Source organism: Sinocyclocheilus anshuiensis, unplaced genomic scaffold (assembly GCF_001515605.1).
Source record: "Sinocyclocheilus anshuiensis isolate Anshui unplaced genomic scaffold, SAMN03320099.WGS_v1.1 scaffold1485, whole genome shotgun sequence".
NCBI lineage: Eukaryota > Metazoa > Chordata > Actinopteri > Cypriniformes > Cyprinidae > Sinocyclocheilus > Sinocyclocheilus anshuiensis.
In genome coordinates this window covers 89,358-113,864 of record NW_015544210.1, presented here as the reverse complement: position 1 = coordinate 113,864, position 24,507 = coordinate 89,358, and the positions used below count along the sequence as shown (strand labels likewise).

Here is a 24,507-nt window from a genome sequence, read left to right as displayed (position 1 = left end):
TTATTGCTACAAATATACCCCAGCGACTTAAGACTGCTTTTGTGCTCCAGGGTCACATATGAGAAAAACATGCACTGATGTATGGAGCTCCGCATATGACAAAAACAAGATATTGTTATCAAATATCACCCCCTAAAGCGAGGGAACAAATAAGTACAGTGTGGCCACAATTTAACTAAAATGAGGGAATTAAATAATAAAACATGGCCTCAAATTCTTCATTTGGAGCCCCGATATCTTGTTTCCTCATGTCATGTGTGGGGCTCCGTACTAATGAATAATTTACAATAGGACAAGGAACATGAATTAAAAGAAAATATGGTAAATTATGGTTTCATGCAGATTGATGTATTTTTAATGCAAGTTAGGTGTAATTTAAAGGTGCTGTTAGCAATTTAGCCATTTTACTAACTACTACTTTGCTAATTTTGCCATATGCCACTCTTCAAAAAAAATATGTTAAAACCTGATGTATGCATGCAAAATTGACAGGTACACAGAGTATTTCTGATTGGCTAATAAGTGATATCTGTCAGATGGCAGGGACATTTTATGAGTGTTATTCCAATAAAACTCACTTACTATGGAGTCACTAAATGGATATGGTGGTGATGGTAAAAATAAATGAGATGGAAGGTAAAATTATATTTCTCTCGTAAAATGTTTGCGTTCACCCAAGAAACATGAATTTTCTCACAAAATATTTGTATTCCCTCAAGAAAAGTTTTATAAGATACTTTTATAAGAGAACGCAAATGTTTTGTGAAAGACTGCAATGTTTCTTGAGGGAATGCAACACTTTTGCAAAAGAACGCAAATTTTTTGCGAGTGAATGCAATGTTTCTCGCAGGAACGCAACACTTTTGCAAAAGAATGCAAATGTTTTGTGAAAGACTGCAATGTTTCTCATGGGAACACAATATTTTTGCAAAAGAACAAAGATATTTTTTGAGAAATCAGAAAGTTTCTCAGGGGAACGCAACATATTTGCATTAACTTGCAGAGAATGCAGAGTTTCTTGGGGAAATGCAATACTTTTGCAGAATTTTTGCAAGAAGCACTGAAATATTTTTTTTTTCCCCCCCATCTCATACTTTTTTTTTCATCACCATGTGCCCTTAAGGGCTCCATGCACTTAAAGCAGCCTAACATGACAAAGATATTACTAACTCACCCCATTCCACTCCACACTGCCCTCTTCTCCGGCGTCACTGCTGCAGTCGTACTTCACGCTGGAGATCGATGCAGTGCTCCTCCGCCTCTCTCCATCTCTCTGAGGGTCCACTGCCGCTCCCTGACACACACACACACACATTACAAAGACATCATGTGTCCCAGCATACGCCGCTATGATTCTCACAGATGTTGCACCTGTCTGCGGGACCTCATGGCACACTCCTCTAGGGTCTCAGCCGCCTCTATTTTACCCTGCTTACGGTACAGAGCACCCAGGTTCCTCAGCGTGGTGTTTACCGTGGGGCTGTATATGAAAACACACACAGATTTGTCTCATATAATTCCTAACATATCTAACATTCAGACTAGGTTTGCATTTTCTGAAGAAAGTAGCAGCACTTGCAAAAAAAAGTAAAAGAAAAGCAGTTTAGGCAAGTTTAGAATTTAGTCAGCAGCAAAATTTGAGTGCATTTCAACACTTATTTTGTTGTTACGTTACAGCACCTTTAACTCATATTCAACTTTCCAGAACATTCCTTTAAGCGGAAGTTTCAGCTGAATTAATTGCAGACATCAGTTTTAGCTGTGGGGCAGGTAGGTTTGGGTAATTGTAGCTGCTTTTTCTCACCTGTTCACCTTGCAGGCTTTGTACCAGCCTCCGTATTCCCCATAATGATTCCCATCTGCCAACTTTCCCTGAGAGAACAGAGAGAGAGAGAGAGAGAGAGAGAGAGAGAGACAGTGAAGGTTCAAAATCTTCCCAGCTGTCAATCATCCAGACGTGTTTGCAGTAAGGGAAACTGTGTTTGCTGTAAATACATGTAGAGTGGGTACAGAAAGCCACAACCTCCTTTCAAAACATTTACAGTACTTTCACAACATGAAGTTGTTGAAAGGCACAGGGAATGAATCTAAAAAGGTCTTTGTCTTTTAAGAAGTCTATAGACAATATGTCCAACAAACCCCATCACATCTTACCTGCCAAAGAACAAGATACAGTGGCAGAATCCTGTTGTGGAGGAGTTTCTCTTCAGCCGGGACTGAAAAAGACTAAATACTGACAGCCTGAGGAGAACCTGCAGCCCTCTGCCAGAAAGTTTCAACTGTTTAAATATGACAGTAACCCTAATCAGAGCACCAAAACAACCATAAAGTACAAGAAAGTGACCGTTCTCTTGTGGCCTAGTCAGGGCTCAACCTAAATCCCAGTGAGAATCTGTGGACTGACTGCAGTGCAGTGCTTATTCAGAGTGGTTTGGATTCGTTTCCTCTGGATATTGTGTTACTCTGTATGAAAAGCCAGAAAAAGCTAGAACGGTTTGTTTTCAATTCAGGTTCTGAGCAACAAAGGGTGAATATTTTGATAGCGGGTGGTGACTTTCTGTACTGTATGTTCTCACTGTATCAGCTTCCCACATGAGCATCTCAGCATTTCAACCCACCAGCTGCAGACACAGAGAAACAGTTCTGCTACTGTAGTCAGCCATTTAAAAAACGCACCATAGTAAAAACAGAGACAGTTTCTGCCAAACATTATAGTTACTACTGTAAAATCATGCTTATTTTTTGCTATGCTGTTTCCCAGGCATTCTGAATGGCTTGTCTGTGATATTCTGGTTTCTAGATATGACTGGGTTACTCCTTCACTTTTTAATTTAGGTTACAAAGGTTAAAGGAGTTTCATAGTTAAATACTTGCTCAAATCACTATGTGTATGTATGGAAGCTTGTTCCAACCACTGAATAAAAGTAAAAAAGTTAATTGCGACATTTTATCTCACAATTCCAACTTTTTTTTCTCGCAATTGCAAGTTTACATCTTGCCAGGTACAGAATTGCGTGTTATAAAGTTAGAATTGTGATACAAACTCGCAATTGTAAGAAAATAGGCAGTACTTTTTTCCCTCAGAATTGGATTTTATAACTCTGAGTAAATAAGACATAATTGTGAGAAATTTTTTTTTTAATTGTGAGATATAAACTCGCGATTGTGAGAAAAATTGTCTAAATTGCGAGTTCATATCTCGCAGTTTTGACTTTATAACTTGCAATTGTGTTTATATCATGCAATTCAGAAAAAAAGTCAGAATTGAGAGATAAAAAGTCGAAATTACCTGGCGGAAACAGGCTTCCATTCGTATGGGACCTAACAATAATTCTAGTTCTTGAACCAACAGTCCACCAGGTGAACATGTATTAAAAATGTCAAATTTGGCATGAACATGAAACAGAAGATATAGAAAATCAAGTTGATTTATTGAAATCAAGTGTGAAATCAACATAAAAATGATTAACAAAATCATCCAAATCAAACAACAGACAAATTGGCCTATTCTTGAGGGATAATCAATTTTCTGATATAAAGAAAACTAAATCAAATGACAAAAAAGGATGAGATTTTGAAAAGAAAAGTCACACATGACTAGTGTAAGTTTTACAACTTCCACGAAGTAAAAGAGAGGGAAATCACAGAGACAAACCATCTGTTCAGCTGTTCGTATACTAAAGTGCTTTGCACTTCTGCTGTCGCATTTATTTTTGAGACATTCACGTTGAGTATTTTGCCTGGAACAGGCAAGCAGTTCACTAATATAGCGTCCATATTTGAAAGCCAATTCATCTTCACAGAAAAACATATATACATATTTGGCAAGAACATGTAACATTCAGTCCCAAACCCTTCCGAGTGTGAATTAATCCTATATTTCATGGTACTAAAAAGATGTTTTATTGGTTTGTGTTTGCTCCTGGATTTCTAATTCATCTTCACAGAAAAACATATATACATATATGGCAAGAACATGTAAGATTTAGTCCCAAACCCTATATTTGATGGTATTAAAAAGATGTTTTATCTGTTGTGTTTGCTCCTGGATTTCTGTGAAATCCACGGCTCACAGTGAATGGTAGTAAACCAGAGGTCAGGTGTGCAGAAAGGTCACGAGATCAAGAGTCGCACGTTGGCTGGTGAAGTCATCAAAACGCATCATTCAGCAATGACAACAGTTCAGTTTTATATTGTTGCAAAAAAAGAGAGAAAAAAAACTTTCGTAAGAAGGAAGCATGCAGTCTGTCAGCTAATGAATAATGAAGAGCCATACTCAGGCATTGATCGTACCATCTACAGATCCAAACTCTTTCTCGTGGGCGCGCGTCAGGATCTCTTTGTAGAGGATCTCAGCTTCCTTGTACTTGCCCTGTTTCAGATAGCATGAAGCCTGCAGGGAAAATAAAGAAGCGATTTTACAATTACGGCATACACTTAAAAAAAAGTGGTATGTATGATTAATTCTGTTAAAGATTATAGATAAAATGTATAATTTTTTAAATGGTGCATTATGTGCAAGGAAGGAAAAAGGAGATGCAATGTGAATATTTATATATAATTTAGCACAATAAATTTTACTGTACATATTATACTGCTTATATGTCATATAATAATACATCTATATAATACGATATCTATCTATCCATCCATCCATCCATCCATCCATCCATCCATACATCCATCCATCCATACAGCCATCCATCCACACACAAATATAATACATAATAATACATATACAATATCTATTATACTATACAATATCCATCCATCCATCCATCATCTATCCATCCATCCATCCATCATCTATCCATCCATCCATCCATCATCTATCCATCCATCCATCCATCATCTATCCATCCATCCATCCATCATCTATCCATCCATCCATCCATCATCTATCCATCCATCCATCCATCATCTATCCATCCATCCATCCACACACAAATATAATACATATACAATATCTATTATACTATACAATATCCATCCATCCATCCATCCATCCCTCCATCCATCATCCATCCATCCACACACAAATATAATACATATACAATATCTATTATACTATATAATAACTATATTTACCATTTCAATTGAGGTCAGTAAGATTTTCCTTAAAGAAGTTTATGAAAAAAAAAAACTTTTTTAAGAAGTTACTTTTTTGAGCAAGAATGAATTAACTTGATCATAAGTGACAAAAGAAGACTTTTACATTGTTACAAAAAAATCTTTCACATTAATTTTGTTCTTTGAATTTTATATTCATCAGATAATCCTGAAAACAAATGATGGTGTCCACAAAAATATTAAGCAGCACAACTGTTTCAATATTGATAATAATCAGAAACGTTTCTTGAGAGCAAATCAGCATATTAGAATGATTTCTGAAGATCATGTGACACTGAAGACTGGAGTAATGATGCTGAAAATACAGCTGTGCATCACAGAAATAAATGACAGTTTACAATATAGTCACATAGAAAACTGGTATTTTAAATTGTAAAAATATTTCACAATATTACTCTTTTACTGTATTTTTGATCAAATAAATACAGCCTTGGTGACATAAGAGACTTCTTTCAAAAACAATTAAAAAAAATCCTACTGACTCTAACCGACTTTTGCCAGGGTTTGTTATATAATATATACAGTGTATAATCTGAACTAGACTTTTGTGTTTTTCTCTTTTGTTTTAATTCTTTTCACTGCAAACAGATCTCTCAATGAATGAGGCTGTTTTATTGTGCAAACACAGGCTGTTTGGACTCAAGAGGAGTGCTGATTATATTCACCAGGTTGTTTTTGGTCTTGGCAACATTCGGGTCGTCAGGTCCCAGTTTTTTCTCGTAGATATCTAGAGCCCTGCAGTAATAATACTCCACCTCCTCATACTTCCCCTGATTCTGACAGAGCAGAGCCAGATTATTCAGCTGCTTGGCCACGTTTGGGTGCTCCCGCCCCAACACCTGAGCAATGAAAGAGAGACATGTTTATCATATTAAACAGTTGACACAAGAGGCTTCTGCAGCCCAACAAACAGGCCTGTTTCTTCTGATAGTACCTTCTCTCTGATCTCCAAGGCTCTCTTGCACAGCGGTTCTGCTTCCTTGTATTTTCCTCTCTTTCCGTACAGGACCGCCAGGTTGTTTAGGGTGGCTGCCACCTGGATTACAGGTTACAGGGTACTATGTGGATCCAGACAGAATGCCTGTGTACTGTTCATGGACCATTTGTCATAAATACAGCTAAAGCTTTCTTATCACAGGCTCCAATCTTATCGCCTGGCTTTACACAATTATGTAAAAAGTGCAGAGGTTTTAACAGTCGCCATCGTTCCTATAGGTCTCAGGCTTCAATGAACACTTCACAGGAAGAACTAGTTTCTTGATTTGAAGTTCGCAAGGCATTCGAGGCACTGAATCTTGGAAGACATTGAGTAGCAAATATAGTAGAGATCCCAAGCACAACTGTATATTCTCCCTGTTGCTAGAGTAATATGTGTTTCGTTGTACTTACAGCTGGGTGGTCATTGCCCAGGGTTTTCTCTCTGATTGACAGGGCATCATTAAGGAGATGAGCAGCTTCCTTGTATTTATTCTGGTCCCTGAGTGAAGAGAAACACAGTAAAGTCTTAGTTTTGAGAGGCTTATTTTAGTAGGTCTAGTGGACAATCTTCTTTCTGTGGAAGAATAATAAAAAATATAAAAAGGTAATAGCGACTTTTTAATCTCACTATTCTGACTTTTTTCTCAGTATTGTGTGATATAAATGATACCAAACAGGTATAAACTCGCAATTGCGAGAAAAAACTCTCAATTGTAAGAAAATAGTCTATTTTTTCATCAGAATTGGACTCTATGGCAATTGTGTGTTTACATCTCACAATTCTGAAAAAAAAAATCAGCATTATGAGAAAAAAGTCAGAATTGCGAGATATAAACTCGCAATTGTAAGAAAATCTGTAAGTCTCGTTTTTCCTCAGAATTGGATTTTATAACATGCAACTGTGAGTTTATATCACGCAATTCTGAGAAAAAGGCCAGAAATGTGAGATAAAAAGTCGCAATTACCTTGTTTTATTTTTTATTCAGTCGCGGAAACAGGTCTCCATATCTGTCACTTAAATATTACTCTAAATTAAATAAAGAAGTATTTGTTTTCCATGACAACATGCCAAATTAGGCAAATTTGCAAACAGAATCGCCAGTTCTGACAGAGGATGCTGAAAACCATGAGGAATTTAAAAAATATATATAAAATATGGCATAATTTGATGAAATGATTAAGTACATCCAAACATGTAAACAGGCCCAGACAGAATCTGCGGACTAATTTCGTGCTTTATTCAAGCTGGTTAACCAGCATGACTTTTCTGGTAAAGCTGGTTGACTAAGGAAGTCTTGCTGGTTAAAGAAAGAGAGTTCTGTCCTCATGTACTCACGATCACTTCGCTGTAAACCAAACAAATTACTTTATTTCTTCGGTGGAACACAAAAGAAGAAACGTTGAAAAACATACCGGTTGTTTTGTCAGTGCAGTTACGAATAATGGAAACTGGAGCTTCAAAGACGAAGCTAATACTATAAAAGTGACATAATAGTAGTCCAAATGACTTGTGCACTAAATTACAAATCACTGCATTTATGGAGTAATTTAAGTCGGTATTTGCTCAATAATAGTACTTTTAATAGCCATTGTAAATATAGCCATGCTGATCATTTTAATGATGCTTCTGTGTTCTTTGTGATGCCTGAAAGTGGTCATTTACTGTTATTTTAAAATGTCTCCTTTTGTGTTTCATGTAACTAAGAACATAGGTTTGTGATGACTCCACATGCACCTGAGCAAACACGCACCTGTAGACCAGAGCCAGGATGTTGAGCATGGTGGCCACATCGGGATGGTCGTGTCCAGAGGTTTTCTCCAGGTCCTCCAGAGCCTGTTTGCAGAGAGGCACGGCCACCTCGTAGCGGCCCTGAGCGGCATACTGGATCACCAGGTTATGGAGGGTCCTGAGGCGCGCTGGGATCTCATACCCTCCCTGCTGAGCGGCAGCAAGCGCGGCGCTGTTGTGCCGGTGTGAGACTGAAGGGGGCGACAGAGAGTAACACTGTTAATATCAAAAATATGAACTGAATGGTTTCTCCGGCTATGTCCCAAATACCATTCTTCTGGTTCTCCTCAAATCCACACTTTGGTAACGTAACGCCACATTGACTATTGGGTAGCAGACAAAAAGGGATGTACAAATCAATGGCCATGAGATGGCCAAATGCTAACAAGCATTATGGGCTGTTCACACCAAGAACAACAACTATAACGATAATTATATTAGCAACGATAACGCTCTGTTTTCTTATAAGCAGGCACTGCATTATGCCATCTGGTGCTTTTAATGCTTGAGATCTTTAAAATCTGTTAACTCTCACCCTCAATAGAAGTGAAAATACAGTAACTGAACTTTAATGGTTGTAATTCTTTAATGCTTTGGTACACAGACCAAAGCGTGATCACTTTTTAAAGAAAATACTCAGCGGGTTAATGCTGAAGTGAAAGTGTAAAAAGGTTTAAGTATAAGTCTGTTGTAAAGCAAATACACTGCACCAAACTTTTTTTTTTTTTATTTGATAAAAAATATATATTTTACAAAATAAATTGGACTCTAAAATTGCTAGAAAATCAAAGCCATATGTCTAACCAAGTTGTGTTCCAAATTTGAAGTTGATATCACAAAAACTGAAGTTCCTGGGAGATTTTTAGGCATTGATGCTTTCTCCTGCCACAAATTAATACATTTTATGCCACCTTTCACTTTTATCACAAATCTGTTGCCAAATATGCAACACTGAGTCTCAGGCTTTTCCACCAATATGTGTTTTGTTAAGATTAGAAAAAGATGGTAACGCAATGTCCAATTTGAAAACCGTTTTCCCAGGATGACTTTTTAGTGCATTGAAGCTTTTGAATTATACCTAATTTAAGATGCTAAAAATCAAATATATGATAGAGAAAAAGGCAATTGACGTAGTACTGCCAGGTGTCCTGCTAGCAGTTAACAGGTTAAAGTTATGTAGAATCCAACTGAAAAATTGTTTATCGTTCATCAACAGGAAAAAAATAGCAATAGCAAAGTCCACACTACAAGTTGTGGCTGTATCATTTTACATCCTTACCCTGGTCGTCTTCATCATTGGGAAACAAATCGTCCAGGGCATCTCTGGGAGTCTCACTATTTTTCTCTTCCTAAAACAAAATCAAAGAAAAAAAAAAAGATTTAAATATTCAATTTATCATGATTCTTGTTTAAATACAGTCTGTGCCGCTCTGTTACTAGTAATCTTATATATCAGATCATTTCTAGAGTCAGTTGCATCTCTGTCCATGCATGACTGTCTTTAGAGATTTTAATGGCTCCATTAATTCAGGAAGTAACTGCATGAAACAGCCCTTCATGAAATATAAATGATAAGCTTGAGGCAACTGTCATTTGAACAGATTGAGTGTCTTCAAATGCTTCCACTGCAGAAACAGAAGAATGAAAAACATTGGACTGAAGTAAAGGAGAGGACTTTGCCAGGGAATACAATTTACTAATTCATCACACAGTAACGATGTAACATCTCCATCCAGCAAAACAGAGTCATCCGTCTACAAGGTCAATAAATCAATGCTGGCTGCACACAGAGGAAGAAGGACATGGCTCATTTCCCAAGAAAAGTCAGGCTGTAGCTGCAGAGGAGATTTAAGCCAGAAAAGTCCCCTTTTATCCATTTAGAAGTCCACTTATAATGTTAGTCATGGTTTCTAGCACCAATAACATTGCAATTTAGTTTTTAATTTAGTAAATGACTTATAAATGTATTCAAATGAATACAAGATCAAAACAGATCAAGGGATACGACGGGGTTATTTTAGTTATCTAAAACTAAAACCATAAACTTTAAATGAAATAAAATAAACTATTACAAAAAAAAAAAATAAAACTGAAATAAAAATGATTAAAAACTATATAGACATATTGTAAAAGAAAACAAAAATGCCAAAAACACAACAAAATTACTAAAACAAACTACATTAAATATAAAAACAGAAAATTATAGATAGATAGATAGATAGATAGATAGATAGATAGATAGATAGATAGATAGATAGATTAATCAATCTTTCAAAAAATGAATTGGGATATACATCTCAGCATATTTTCCAAATATATTCTCCAAATAATCTAGAATATAAACGAAATATATTGTATATTTGGTATAGTAATAACAATAATATTGGGAAAAACAACAACAGTTAACTTTGTTTGAATGGACAGACACAGTATGAATAACAAATAATGACTCCAGTGTTATTTTAGTATTATTTATATACTGTTTTAGTATTTATTCATATTTGAATTAGCTTTTATTTTAATATTTTTAGTTTCCATTCTAATTGTAGTTTAAGTTTTACAAATTATGTTATGTGCTTTTGTCTAGGTTTATTATTATTATTATTTATATTTGGCTTTAATTTATTTTTATTTCAGTTTTAGTTTAAGTAATTTTAGTACTTCAAATTCAGATTTATTTCAGTTAGTTGCTGAAATAAAATAGGCTTTTCTTCTAATATTTATGTTTTATTTAATTTCAGCTTCATTTCAATAAGTGAAAAATGATTTTTAATAGTTTTAGGTTTAGTAAACCATAACAACACAGAATAACACTGGAGGTCGAATCCGGCACCATGAACTTTCTTACTGTAGTGTAAAGTTAACTTCTTTTCATATACTATTTCCTACAATATTTAAAAATAAAAATAGAAATCGGGGGAATATCATTTGCAACATGATGTTATTGTGGTGTTTGTGCCAGTATGACGCTCCACCCCACTGAGAATCACCTCTGGTGAGACACCATCATCATATTTCTTGAGCTGGTTCATGAACTCCAGATGTTTCTTCTCCTCCTCCAGCTGTGCGACGCTCTGTTCGCTCTTCTGGAGCTTCTGCTGTGTGTTGGCCAGCTCGTCCCTCAGCCACTGGTTCTCCTGACAGAGCCGTCGCACCTGAGCACGCAGCTTCTGCTTCTCTGACTCCACTGCGTTCAAGTGGTTGGACAGGGCCATCATCACCTAATATGTAATACAGGTGTTGTAATATTTTTACATTATTAAGTAGTTCAGCAATGGATGCTAACAACAGACTTTCTGCAAATTCAGTGGTATTCACCATATCCATTCACCCCACCCCATACTGTCATCGTCTCTCACCTGCGCTTCACCCAGGCCCAGCTCAATCATCTCCACAGACTTGCGCAGCAGGCTGGACTTCTCATGAACCAAACTGGCCTCCTCATCTTTCTTTAAGCACTGGATGGTCTCCACCAGACTCTGCAGGATGGAGTTGTGCTCGCTCTTGAGAGCTTCCAGACCCTGAATCACCAGTTTAGTGCTGGAGATGATCTCCTCCTGCGTCAGCTTCTCTAGTCTCTCCTCGTGGGGGTAAACCATGGTGGACATACTCTGATGGAGGTCAGGAGGCCTGTGAAGGAAAAGGCACAGAGTTGAGGGTTTGGAATGATGTGAGAATTATTTCAATTATATCTGATCATTCTTTATTTTTTGTGCACTTTAAATTGCAATGTATTGTCAAATATATTAATCCAGTACTAGAATTGGCAACAAATGTGCTTAAAAAAAAAAACAACATGAATCAAAAAACCTTTACAGAAAAGTTGATAAGCAGTATTAATTGCAAGAAAAACATAGGCTACATTTCAAAAACTCTAGTGTATACAAAAAGGGAAGGATATCATTCTCATAGACATTTAATCAGACACTACAGTGGTACTACAGTACTATGTGGGCAATAATTTTTTTTACTCTATACTTGAGTTTAACCAAACATTAACTCACAACTAACTATCTACAGCAGCAGTTCTCAACCATTTTGTCTCCAGTTTCTGAAGGCTCCCTAAAATATTTCTGGTACTTCTGTTATAATGACAAAGTTGCTCTTTTTATTATTATTATGTAAAGAAACTAGGATTGTCAATAATTTAAAATAAGTTCCATAATTTTCATTATAAGTTTTAATAACTGAATGCTCTTCAGGGTTTACACTTTTTATTTCCCCAAATTATTTACCAATTATTACCAGTTTTCTAGTAATTTGCCGTTACAAGATTTTTACAATTATATTCACTCACAAATCACAATTTCTACAGATTCAATATTTCAAATTGACATAACTAGAAAAAAAAAAATATATATATATATTCATTAGAAAATTTATATAAACTTTAAATACTACTGGGGAATGCAGGCATCACAACATTATAATATGCATCATGAAAAATGAATATTCAAATTTAGATGTGCTTAAGATGACACTTCATTAACAGTGTTATTAAATTATTAGTGTTTTTAGAGTAAGTATTTGTTACGTAATGTGGTTAATGTAGAAACTCTCTCAACAAGGAATAGTAAGGAAATATACTCTTAATCATAAGTGCTCAGGAAACAGGAACAACTTAGGAGGAAACCACAATCTACAAACGAGAATGGGCAGAGACTAAGGGAGAACTGAGGGCTTATAAGCATGAACCAAACAAAGGGAACTAATGAGATAATTAATCAGACAACAGATGACTAAACAAGGGAATGAACTCATGAACAAAGACCAGCATTAGATGATGACCATACACGTTACAGCATTAGATGATGACAAAAACAATCTATACTGACTGGTACCAAATAAATGGACAAAATCTATAATAACTATTATGCTACAAATATATTGTGCATATTGCACATGTTTGTGTATCAATCTCAAACAGCAAGTTAAATAAATGTATGAAGGGAACAATTAAATTATCAATCACAATTACCTGTATGCTATAATTCAACCAAAATGCATGATTGTGGCAGCCCTATTTGGATCCCTTAACTGACCAAAGTTGTCACAACAGTAGCTTTAGGCCTAAGTTTTAAAATCTGCTCGGTGTAAAGCATTTACACTTCACCCTGACAACATCAGTCTCATGCTGTAATACCCATCCAATTCAGCCTCCAGTAGGTCATGTGATCCAGCTCAATCAATAAAGCCAATCACATGATGGATAATAGTCCTTTCTGTCTCATAATAACCATTTATTAAAATATAACCATGAATAAATGTTCTATAATGCATCAATAGGGTTTGATACAAAGGTGTGATGAAATCATGTCATTGTTTAATGTCACTATGACTTTTACCTGTTAATTTCCACAATGAAAATCATTTACTTACAAGTTAAACCTTGCTCTGCTGCTAGTCCTCTATTAATAATTAACCAGAAAGGAACAACTAAGACAAAGCCACAGCTGTTAGAAATGAAAATTCCCCCTATTGAGGCCTTTTATGTAAACTACAACATTTAAGGAATCGTTCACCCCAAAAATGAAAAAAAAAAAACCCTCAGGTCATCCCAGATATAGATGAGTTTGTTTGTTCATCAGATTTGGAGAAATCTAACATTACGTCACTTGCTCAGCAATGGATGCTCTGCAGTGAATGGGTGCCGTCAGAATGAGAGTCCAAACAGCTGATAAAAACATCACAATAATCCACAAACATGCAGCTTTTGGCTTCTCAAGACATTAATTATTGGACTGGAGTGCTGTGGATTACGTATGGATTATTGTGATGTTTTATCTCCATTGCTGAGACAGTGATGCAATGCTACATTTCTCCAAATCTGATGAAGAAACAAACTCATCTACATCTTGGATGACCTGAGGGTGAATACATTTTCATTTTTGGGTGAACTATACTATAACCTTATAGTCCACGTTATAGATGCTGAACGTCATAGTCAGTCAGTAGATTTTGGGCAGTTAAAGACTATGATTTCATCCAGTCGGAGGATATCAAACATGTTTGATATTTTGAGTCGATTGTTTTCATTGAATATTGTTTTCATTTGTCACGCGACTCCTAGCAGCACAACGCATGTTTCTGCATGAGTTTGGAAAGACTTGAAAGTCTGTTAATGTGTGATCCTCCTCAGTAGTTTAGTGTATGATGCCCAGTTTTTCTCTGTAACTGTTTACAAAGTCGGCATGTGCCTAGGTTTTAAAATCTGTTCAGCGTGAATGTATTCCAGCCTCTACTGAACTAACCGCTCACCCCTCTCTAATATCCATGGCAACAAAGACACAGAAATAGAGCACAAATATGGAGTCAGTGATGAAATCTGTGAGATAACACAAGTTGGATGTGCATTTATGCCAGCATGGCTGTGCTATTACAACGAACAGTATCAGTTTAGCATTATGTTATTATGACTAACAGTAATGAGAAATGCTGCTTGTTTTCAGTATGATAAACATAGCAGGTTAAAAATGTGAAAATTAAGATGCATTGTGACACTTTTAATTTCACAGTCCTCATTACCATAATGCAAAAAATCCCATTACTGTCATTACCGTAATCAAAAAATAATCCGCTCATTATTAGTGTTTATTACATAATATCATTGAATGCTCTACATTTATGCTGATTTAATGACAATCATCTGTCTGAAAATTACAAAAAATGCATCCGATACATTACAGTAATGATAATGTGAAACTGTAACAGTGCTAAAAATAGATTTACTTATATAATATAGTTATATTTTTTCTATATTTTTCGATTTTGGGGTGAAATATGACCAGGATGTGTTTTCACAGAGATGTAGATTCCACTGTAAGTGCTGCATTTGACAGATACGGACTCATCTTCTGCATCTTTCCAGGTGTCCAAGTCTTTCCAGAATAACCCATCATCAAAAGCTTATGCATGGAGATTCTTGTCACTGCCATAATGACCAGATGCAACCCTGTGGATTCAGTCTTTAAACTGCGCCATGTCTTGTGACTGTTACTACACCAAATGAAGATTTCAATCAATGCAATTCCCTATGGTGCTGAAACCTGATACAAAGGCAGCTAGTGCATGTTCAATATGTTGTTTTAGAGAAAAACTCCAGTCAGCTTTGTGATTCACCAATCATGAGTCAATGGGAAAGGGTTTGCTTCCTAAATGTCTTTGTATTCTGAATTCAATAACGGGCTAGAGCTAGCATGTGACTTATGGCCTCTAATGCATTTTACAGGCAAGCCCTTACCTGAATGCTTCAAACGCATCTGGGTTGATGACAAATAAAAATGTCCAAAATAAAAAAGGAAAAATCTAATGTAAAACACATTTATTCATATTGGTCTTATACAGTTTGAAAAGACCTTTTTGCGATTTTCAACAAAAGTTTACATTTAAATTCCCTACAACTCGAACCTATGTGAGAGTGCACATCTTATGTTTAATTCATAATTATCATTACATTTTGGGGAGTTGCACCACATGACATTTTATCATGTGAACTAACCTTTCCTTGTCATAAAAAGGTCATTCTTAAGAGAGCTATTGGCCTTGACACAAAGCCAGGAGGGTCGTCTGTCTCTATGATATACAACTCGAACCTATGTGAGAGTGCACATCTTATGTTTAATTCATAATTATCATTACATTTTGGGGAGTTGCACCACATGACATTTTATCATGTGAACTAACCTTTCCTTGTCATAAAAAGGTCACATTCTTAAGAGAGCTATTGGCCTTGACACAAAGCCAGGAGGGTCGTCTGTCTCTATGATATCATTTCCTGTTTTATGTTTTCTCTGCATGTTTCTGCATGCTGGTTGCACCACATTACCACATTTACATTCATTCAAATATTAATAAGCAGTTTTGCTGAAATATTTTACTGAAGAAAATTACTATTAAGCCAAACTACTTTTCTTTTTTAGAATTTTTGTAACGAGTCTTTTTCTTCATTATGATATCAGGGCATTTTTGACTTCCAAAAAAAGTTTTAAAATGAATTTTAATTTAGAAATAAGTCTTAAAACAAGGTAACGGTAAAATCAAGTCATTCTACACTCAAACCATTTTCACTCAGAAATTACTAGTAAATTTCACAAATAATTACAAAGAAACAGCAAGTAAAACACTGAATTAAACACGAATTTTTTTAAGTAAGATTTCACTGGAGTTTTATTGAAGTTAATTTTACAAGAAAATACTATGTATGAATGCAATTTGAATGTAGTTTTTGGTAAATAAATACTGTTGGTTTGTAGTTCAGTGTTTGATGGTTCAGTCTTGTTTATTATTAGTGAAGTTCGCTAATTATGTTTGCTAATATTGCTCAATCTTTGTGATTTGAATTATTAAACTGTCTGCTGAGCTGTTGCATTTTTCACCAGGTAAAAGAGCTACAAATGTATTTTTGACTTGCGCAGTCAAAAACTGAGCAACCAGCCCTGGCAACAATCCACTGCGCTCTAGCATTGTGGCGATGAGTTTTCCAAACACCACTCATATTTAATTAATTAATCATTCAAACTGAGCATCATCAGATCAATCAGACTCTAAACTGCATGCAATCATTGCAGAATTCAGCACTGACTTCTGTGAATGGCAGTGAGCGTGTGATATAGTGATGTGATGGGTGGCTCCTATCAGACTGCATTATTGACACGAAGTGTTTGCTGAAGTGAGGAGTGGCCGTGTCTACAGACAAACGCTCTAAACCTCTTCCTCCTGATGTAGAAAAGTGCCAGCGAGGGTGTGAGATTAACTCAAAACATAGGTTTATATTGCAGTTTAAGTCCTAATCTTAAATCCAAAGAATTATATGTATGTATGGATATATAGTGTATACTGTGCATCTTGTTTATAATATGTCCCTATTACATAAATAGTTATGTAAATTGTTTAGTGTTTATTCTTTCAAATTTAGTTGAATTTATTGTAATATACATGACATATCTTGTTTTTAATGTCATTTTGTAATGTGTGTGTGTTTTCTCTGTTATGTTTCTTGCACCACACTACAGTTTTACCACAAATATTAATAAGCAGTTTTGTTGAAATTATTTTCTATTCGCTGCATTTTTTGTAATTGTTTTTCGTAATAATAACAATATTACTGGTGTAACCTGTCCTGAGACAGGTTGATTAGTCATAATCCTTATATGTGTGTATAAACTAATCTTCATTAATATGGCTGTTACCACATGAAGCACAGTTTAAGAACATGTCAAAACATTAGAAGCTGCAGAAAATGATGTGTTTGCATGATAATCTAACAGCGATTAGGTGAACAGGGTGTAGTCAGAGACAGTAAACATTACATCTGCTGGACTGTACTGAGTGTGTATGATTATGATAGTATGTATAGGGTGTTGTTAGCCAGAGCAGGCATTAGATCTGCTGTGATACTGTATGGGATGAGTGTGAGGATGGGGTGTTGTCCTGATGCATAATGCATGTGAGACACCGTCCATAGGTCACTGTACCCTCATCTGAGTTTATGACCCATTGTCCGAAAAAACATAACCCAATTCTGCACACTCATCACACAACACACTAGATATTACTGACACTTCCACAGAAACAGGTAAAACCGCGGTTAAAACAAACCCCTAGAGCCATTGCTTACTACATAACACACGCAAACACACACATTTAAGTGTAAGCCTACTGAACATTACAGTATAAATGCAATGATTATCTCAGAGTATGAACACGATGTATATATATCGACATGTGTATTATTACAGACACCCTCTGATGCTCATTAACATATCATAACATACCTGGTACGACCACTGCTGCGTCCGCTGCACTAATGTACCACACCGTATTAAATCAAGGACAAACAACCAGAAAACACATCCCACATCCAGAAGCGGAGTAGGAGAGGTCAGCAGCACCGAGAACCGAGCCGGCACTGCGCACGCTCTGCGGCTGCGCTCAGCCAATCCTACTATGCTGAAGGCGGGGCTCATTAATATTAATTATTTAACGTGACGGTCTTTACTGATTGGCTGAAATGCAGTAAGTGGGTGGCACTTCGACGAATGGAGGCGGTAGAGAGCTGACGAAGTGACCCACAGACTCGGTTATGAATATTAATGAGACTGTGCGACTGGACATTTCAGGACGATTACCAAGCAACGTCAAACGTCACATAATGAATATTAATAAGATAGGCCTTGAGAGGAAAAAATCTGATAATTTACAGATAAATTTAATTTAAGGGAAATGTCTCATAATTCATGTCAGCATGGAGCTGGAATTAGCCTTAGCTTACAGTAGGATGCAAGGGTGTAATTGCTTTCGTCTCCTGCCACTATTACTTCACATTGCTATTCAGCTGTTATTATTACTCTCTGGGTTCGACATTATAAATAGAAAGGTATTTAAATAATCCAGAAAAGAATAAAACGCTCACCATAATAATGTTTATATTGTGACGCTTGAAGTCAGATCAGTTTACTTTGATTTTACTGCCATCTGTTGGCAGAACACAGAAGTGCACGTGACCTGGAAGCTGATCATATGAAAGTTGACAGTTCTGTGCATCAGTTTTGAAATAGATTTTCTATTAGTGATGCATTTTTCATTATTAGCCAGTTTTATAATCAATTATAACTCCAGTTTTAGTTATGTAATTATTCGGAATTGTTTATAAGAAGCAGCTAGTACTGTACCACGATATAGTTGGTCTTTCATGTGTTCCAAAGAAACTAACGTGTAAAGGACTAAACTATCTTAACAGTGAGGATGAGCTCGGCTTTAAGAGCAAGATGATAAATGATTTGTATGAGTGTGCTTATGTATCAGATATTAAACACAAATTTAATTAACGAATACAATTTAAGGATAAAATAAAAAAGGAGTAAAAAGTAAACATCCCCTTTTCTTTAACAAAGACTTGTTTCTTTTCTCCTTTGTGTCTATTCCGTCAAAAACTTTAAAGGTGTAGGCTATTTAGTAGGTGCCTAAAACGTTTTACACATTAAAAAGATAAGTTGTATTTTGTGAAGAGTCATCTGAATGGTGTACACTTGCATGCGATAAAGACTGCACTCATCATGCTACAAAAAGTAGAACAAAAAAACTGTTGGAATGTTGGAAACATATTGCAATGACATGTAACGAACGGCTAATATGCTGCGGCCTTGGCGGCTTTTTGAATGGATGTCAATGGAGAAGAGGCGTCACTACTCGGAATAAACAGCTTTTGTGAGGAAATAACTTATCATTTAATGAATCTACGACCTGTTCGCCAATCTTCAACATGTTTTCCCTTACCAAAAATTAGTATACTTCAAGCTTATTTTAGTAAGTATACTTAAGTAAAGTTCAAGTATATGTTTAAGTTACTTTCCTATTTTTAGTTTAAAAGTATACTAATAGCACACTTGAATAAACTTCTTTTTCATAAGGGTTACACCAAACATTACTTTCATTTGGAACTATATGTAGATTTTTCCTTGATAAAAATGTCATTTTTTAGGAGAAGGCAAAGTAGGGAATGTCGCGACAGGTTGAACTCATTTACGGCATTATTATTACCAGCTGAGGTGTGTCGCATTACTATTCAGTAAAATATATGTAATATTGTTTATTGTCTAAAAATATCAGTTTTCTTTCTTTGGTTTTCAGGTTTTACCTGAAATTAGACTTGAATTGTAATAACGATTATGTGACCATATGCGTTCTGTTGAAATAATGCATTTTATGAGGACGTGAATGAATTATTTCAATTATTGCATTACATTGTATGTTGTTTAATGAAAATAAAATGTTATTTATATGGGTTCCAAGTTTCAATAGACTTGAAATGTATGTTATGACTTGTGACTGCTGCGTATGATGATATAATGCTTTTTAATGAATAAAGGTAAAATAAATAAATAAATAAAATAAATAAAAAGGTATTCTTTCTATGGCTTCCAGATTTCAACAAATAAATGACATTTTTAGTCTGTATGCCCAATCACGCTGTTTTTTTTTTAATGCAATTTGCACTATTTTCTTTATTTTACTGTGAAAAAAAGTCGGCCACTGACGTCACTGCCACTGTTTGATTGGCTGAGGTACCTCACGTGATCCAAGTTAGCCGTTACACTCTAGATCCTCTCATCTCCCAATAATAAATCAATCTCTGGTAACGTCTGAGAGAATTTTCCCGCTCGTTGGCTGCAGCCTCTTTTGATAGCTTAGTAATGTTTCGTGAGTTGATGCGTCTAGTCTGTTGCAAATCTCATCAAAAAAGAAGAAGAAGAATGTTTGGTGAACAAAAACAAGGACAGTGGACTATATAGACAGTTATTATCTTGATTTAGGCCAAAGAAGCTGAAAAGGTCTGAAGCCAGATGCCGTTAGGAACTGCAAAGAAAAAAAAGACAAGCGTAAACATTGGTACTCCATACCTAAAGGCAAGATTTAATGGAGAAAATCCTGAATAGATACGCTCAAGTCGCTTCTTTTGTTGTTGACCAGGTAAGGGAATTATTTATTGTGTAGACCACTCTTTAAAACTCACTAGAATCAGTGTAATTCACATAAAACTCAAGAAACGATTGTGTTGATTCCCGTCGACAGATGGCAGTGCAGCATTTAACACCTTAAATGTCAGGGTTGGGGATGAAGGATGGAGCGAGGACTCAATATTGCAGGAAGATAAGGGCTTTATTAAAGGCAGAAACAAAACAAAACAAACAAAAACTACCCCATCGGGGAAAAAACAGCTGGCAACTTGACTGGATGGCAGGACAAGGCACACGACAGGGAACATTCAACGACGAACTGGCACAGGACTGCAAACACAAGGACAATAAATAGAGAGCAAATGAGCAGGGTAACGAGGGAACACATGTGGGGCAAATTAACCAATAAAAGGGGTCCTGGACTGGAGCGGGCTCTGGAGCAGACTCTGGCAGGGCAAGGAACTTGGGTGGCGCTGGCAGGGCAAGGAGCTTGGGACGTGCCGGCAGGGCAAGGAGCTTGGGAGGCGCCGGCAGGGCAAGGAGCTTGGGAGGCGCCGGCAGGGCAAGGAGCTTGGGAGGCGCCGGCAGGGCAAGGAGCTTGGGAGGCGCCGGCAGGGCAAGGAGCTTGGGAGGCGCCGGCAGGGCAAGGAGCTTGGGAGGCGCCGGCAGGGCAAGGAGCTTGGGAGGCGCCGGCAGGGCAAGGAGCTTGGGAGGCGCCGGCAGGGCAAGGAGCTTGGGAGGGTCTGGGACGGCCTCCAGGCCAGCAGCAGGCTCCTGGACGGCCTCCAGGCCATGTGGGATGGAGGAAGCCTTTTTCCTCCTCCGTTTCTGAGACCGGGGCACTGTAACATCGTCGGCCACCTCTGGGGGCGCTGCAGCATCATCGGCCACCTCAGGGGGCACAGCAGCCTCTTCGGCCGCCACTGTGGGCGCTGCAGCCTCATAAGGCACCGCTGGGGGTGCTGCAGCCTCATCGGCCACCTCTAGGGGCGCTACAGCCTCTTCAGCCACCTCTAGGGGTGGTGAGGCGTACCCATTCTTCCTCCTACCCCTCCTCCGTTTACGAGAGTGAGGTGCTGCCGTCTCTTCGGCCGCCTCTAGGGGTGCTGAAGCATTGTCGGCTGCCACTAGGGGTGCTGCAGCATCGTCAGTCACCTCTGGGGGCGCTGCAGCCTCTCCAGCCACCAGTGGGGGCGCTGCAGCTTTGTCAGCCACCACGGGCAGCACTGCAGCCTCCTTAGCTGGGGGCCGTAACAAAAACTCCACAAATCCCCCAAACGTCAGGCGGTCCAGCCCCCTCATTCTCCACCAGTTGAGGGGCTCATCAAGGGCGTAATTAAAGAGGTACTTGAGGGCCGCATGATTGAACCCCAGTCCCTCTGCAGTTATGCTGAACTCCAGGGCGAACTCCCTCAGGTCAGCCCCCTGTTGACGGAGGGAGCTCAAGGACTTGAACTGGAGCATGTGTTCATAGAGAGGGCTGGAGAGAGCGGAGGCTGGTGGACGGTGCAAGCCCTTCCTCCGCTGAGTCCTCATCTTTGGCGTGTTCGTACTGTCAGGGTTCTGTCAGGGTTGCGGATGAAGGATGGAGCGAGGACTCAATATTGCAGGAAGATAAGGGCTTTATTAAAGGCAGAAACAAAACAAAACAAACAAAAACTACCCCATAGGGGGAAAAACAGCTGGCAACTTGACTGGATGGCAGGACAAGGCAGGACAAGGCACACGACAGGGAACATTTGCCTTTGGAATAATGATGTTGGAGTTTGCCAGAATATTTAGACAGTTTAGAGCAAGCTGCTTGCTTGATTACAATTGGAATACATATTCAAAAGAAAGCCAAGTGGAATACATGATGTAGACGGTGTCAGGGGTGGGGATGTAGGGATGCGAGGACTCAATGGTGCAGAGAATGGGCTCTTTATTAATAATAAAATCAAACAAAACAACAACAAAAACTACCCTGTGGGGGAAAACAGGCTGACATTTGCAAGGCTGCACAGTACAGGACAAGGCAGGGCAGGACACAACCAGGGTTGACACGAGAACATTCGACGACAAACTGGCACGGGACTGCAAACACAAGGAGAACAAATGAGGAGGGCAATGAGGGCAACACAGGTGGGGCAAATTAACCAATAATCAGGTAACAAGATGGGTGGGGTCAAGACAATTGACATGAGAGCACATGGCACACAGGAAACAAAGACAAAAGCCATGTGCTCACACAAAACAAAAGCACATGGCCAGCAAAACAATCACAAGCCATGAGCTTGAACAAAAGACACGAACACGCAGCTAATGATAAAACTCATAAGCCGCGTTCACACAAGACAAGACAGCACGCAGCCAGCGAAAACCAAGCTGCATGCTACACAGCACAAGACAAAACAAGACATAAAAGCACGCAGCGTACAACAACACAAGTCAACAAGAAAAGCACGCGGCTGAACACAAACCATGTGCTACACAATACACAACACACGTGGACAGAAGAGCGCACGGCCGAGCGAACTCGAGACCGCACGCTCCCACAACAGACAGAACATGGAGCGCGAGTGTCCGGACCCCGAAACGAAACCGAAACTCAAGACCTGAGTGCCGGGATCCGAACACCACGCTCCAACATGAAACAGTACACGCAGACGAGAGCGCACGGCTCGAGCACTCTCGAAGCCGCACGCTTACATGAAAACAATGACATGACGGGAGTGTCAGGGCTCTGTCACAAAACCATGAATTACACTAGACCGAAGTGACAGAACCCTGACACTTAAAGTAATGTTACACTACAAACAGCGACGCTAACGCTAGGCTAGAATACTACTGAATGCACATTTATTTATCTATTGAAATTCTCAATAGTTAGCATAGAAGCTTAAATAATGTATTGGTAATATAAATTAGATAGATTTTCTACAATTAATAAGATACTTGAATCTAAAAAGGATCATACTTTAACATTTACAACATTTAATGTCTTCAGTTTCAGAACAAACAACACAAATGTATTTTTATTATTTGTCATTTATTCGCACAATCCTCCAGTAAATATTTATCAAATACTGAAAAGAAGAAAAACTAAGTTTTTGTCTGTGCACTCAACAGAACACACTGGTTCACTTTCTTATTTTCATTTACATGTTAATGTCTGAAAACAAAACAATAAAGAAAAAGTCTATAAAAGAGTTCAACTCCTTTAAAAAGGGAAATAGAAAAACAAATAGTAAATGTTAAAAAATCACAATGCAGCCATGGTTAAAATCATTTTAGTATTTGTATGACAATTCAAACCAGTATAAAGGATATGAAATGGCAGTATACAGTATGTTTATGTACACACGTTACAGAGAATAGAAGAAGAAGAGAAGCTTTCCTCAGTGGTTCATTCAAAATCAATACTGTCCAACTTAAAAATAAGGTTTGTGCAAATGTCTGCATTTCTATTTGAAACAGACAGATCGAATATTAGAGTTCTCTCAGTTTTACAGATTAAAAGAAGAAAAAACCCTCTCATGTTGCCCTAAAAGTAGTGCTTAAAAACAACCAGAGGCCCAAAATGGTTGAACAAACCTCAGCAGTCCACCTCAAAAAACAAAACCAGTACAAAAACTTGGTTAAAACATCGAATAAAAAGAACTGTAACAGTTCTATTCATGAAAGACACGAAAACATCGATTTTATGCGCATTGTAACTATATCACAGTTTGCGCTTGGCTGTAAAATAACGCCACAAGCCATAACAACAAACTCAATGCACACACTCACACACTCACACACACACACACACATACACACACACACACACATACACACACACACACACATACACACACACACACACATACACACACACACACACATACACACACACACACACATACACACACACACACACACACACACACACACACAGACACACACACTTAGCTTTACTTAGTTTATTTAGCTATCTAAATGGGGACATTACATAGACTTCTATTGTTTTTATATACAGATAGTTATACACTTTTTAAGCTAAACCCACCCCTACTCCTCACAGAATACTTTCTGCATTTTTACAATTACAAAAAAACTTTGTTTACTTTATTTTTATACCAGTTTTACAAATGGACAATGGTACAAATTTGTCCCAAAAAAATGGTTAAGTAGGTA

General features: G+C 37.6%; 1 protein-coding gene across 1 annotated transcript in view; it reads right to left on the bottom strand.

The window, feature by feature from the left end:
* The window catches only part of LOC107697060 (kinesin light chain 1-like), a 25,881-nt gene extending 8,067 nt beyond the window's left edge, over positions 1-17,814 (bottom strand). The window contains exons 1-13 of the mRNA XM_016497703.1: positions 17,671-17,814; positions 11,257-11,527; positions 10,888-11,118; positions 9,177-9,246; positions 7,860-8,088; positions 6,520-6,607; positions 6,065-6,166; positions 5,796-5,969; positions 4,283-4,393; positions 2,155-2,226; positions 1,805-1,872; positions 1,372-1,480; positions 1,175-1,294 (exon numbers count right to left, since the gene is read on the bottom strand). Of these exons, the coding sequence (XP_016353189.1) occupies positions 1,175-1,294; positions 1,372-1,480; positions 1,805-1,872; positions 2,155-2,226; positions 4,283-4,393; positions 5,796-5,969; positions 6,065-6,166; positions 6,520-6,607; positions 7,860-8,088; positions 9,177-9,246; positions 10,888-11,118; positions 11,257-11,505 (1,623 nt within the window). The 5' untranslated portion in view covers positions 11,506-11,527; positions 17,671-17,814. The remainder of the gene's footprint in view (positions 1-1,174; positions 1,295-1,371; positions 1,481-1,804; positions 1,873-2,154; positions 2,227-4,282; positions 4,394-5,795; positions 5,970-6,064; positions 6,167-6,519; positions 6,608-7,859; positions 8,089-9,176; positions 9,247-10,887; positions 11,119-11,256; positions 11,528-17,670) is intronic.
* Between the last annotated feature and the right edge of the window lie 6,693 nt (positions 17,815-24,507).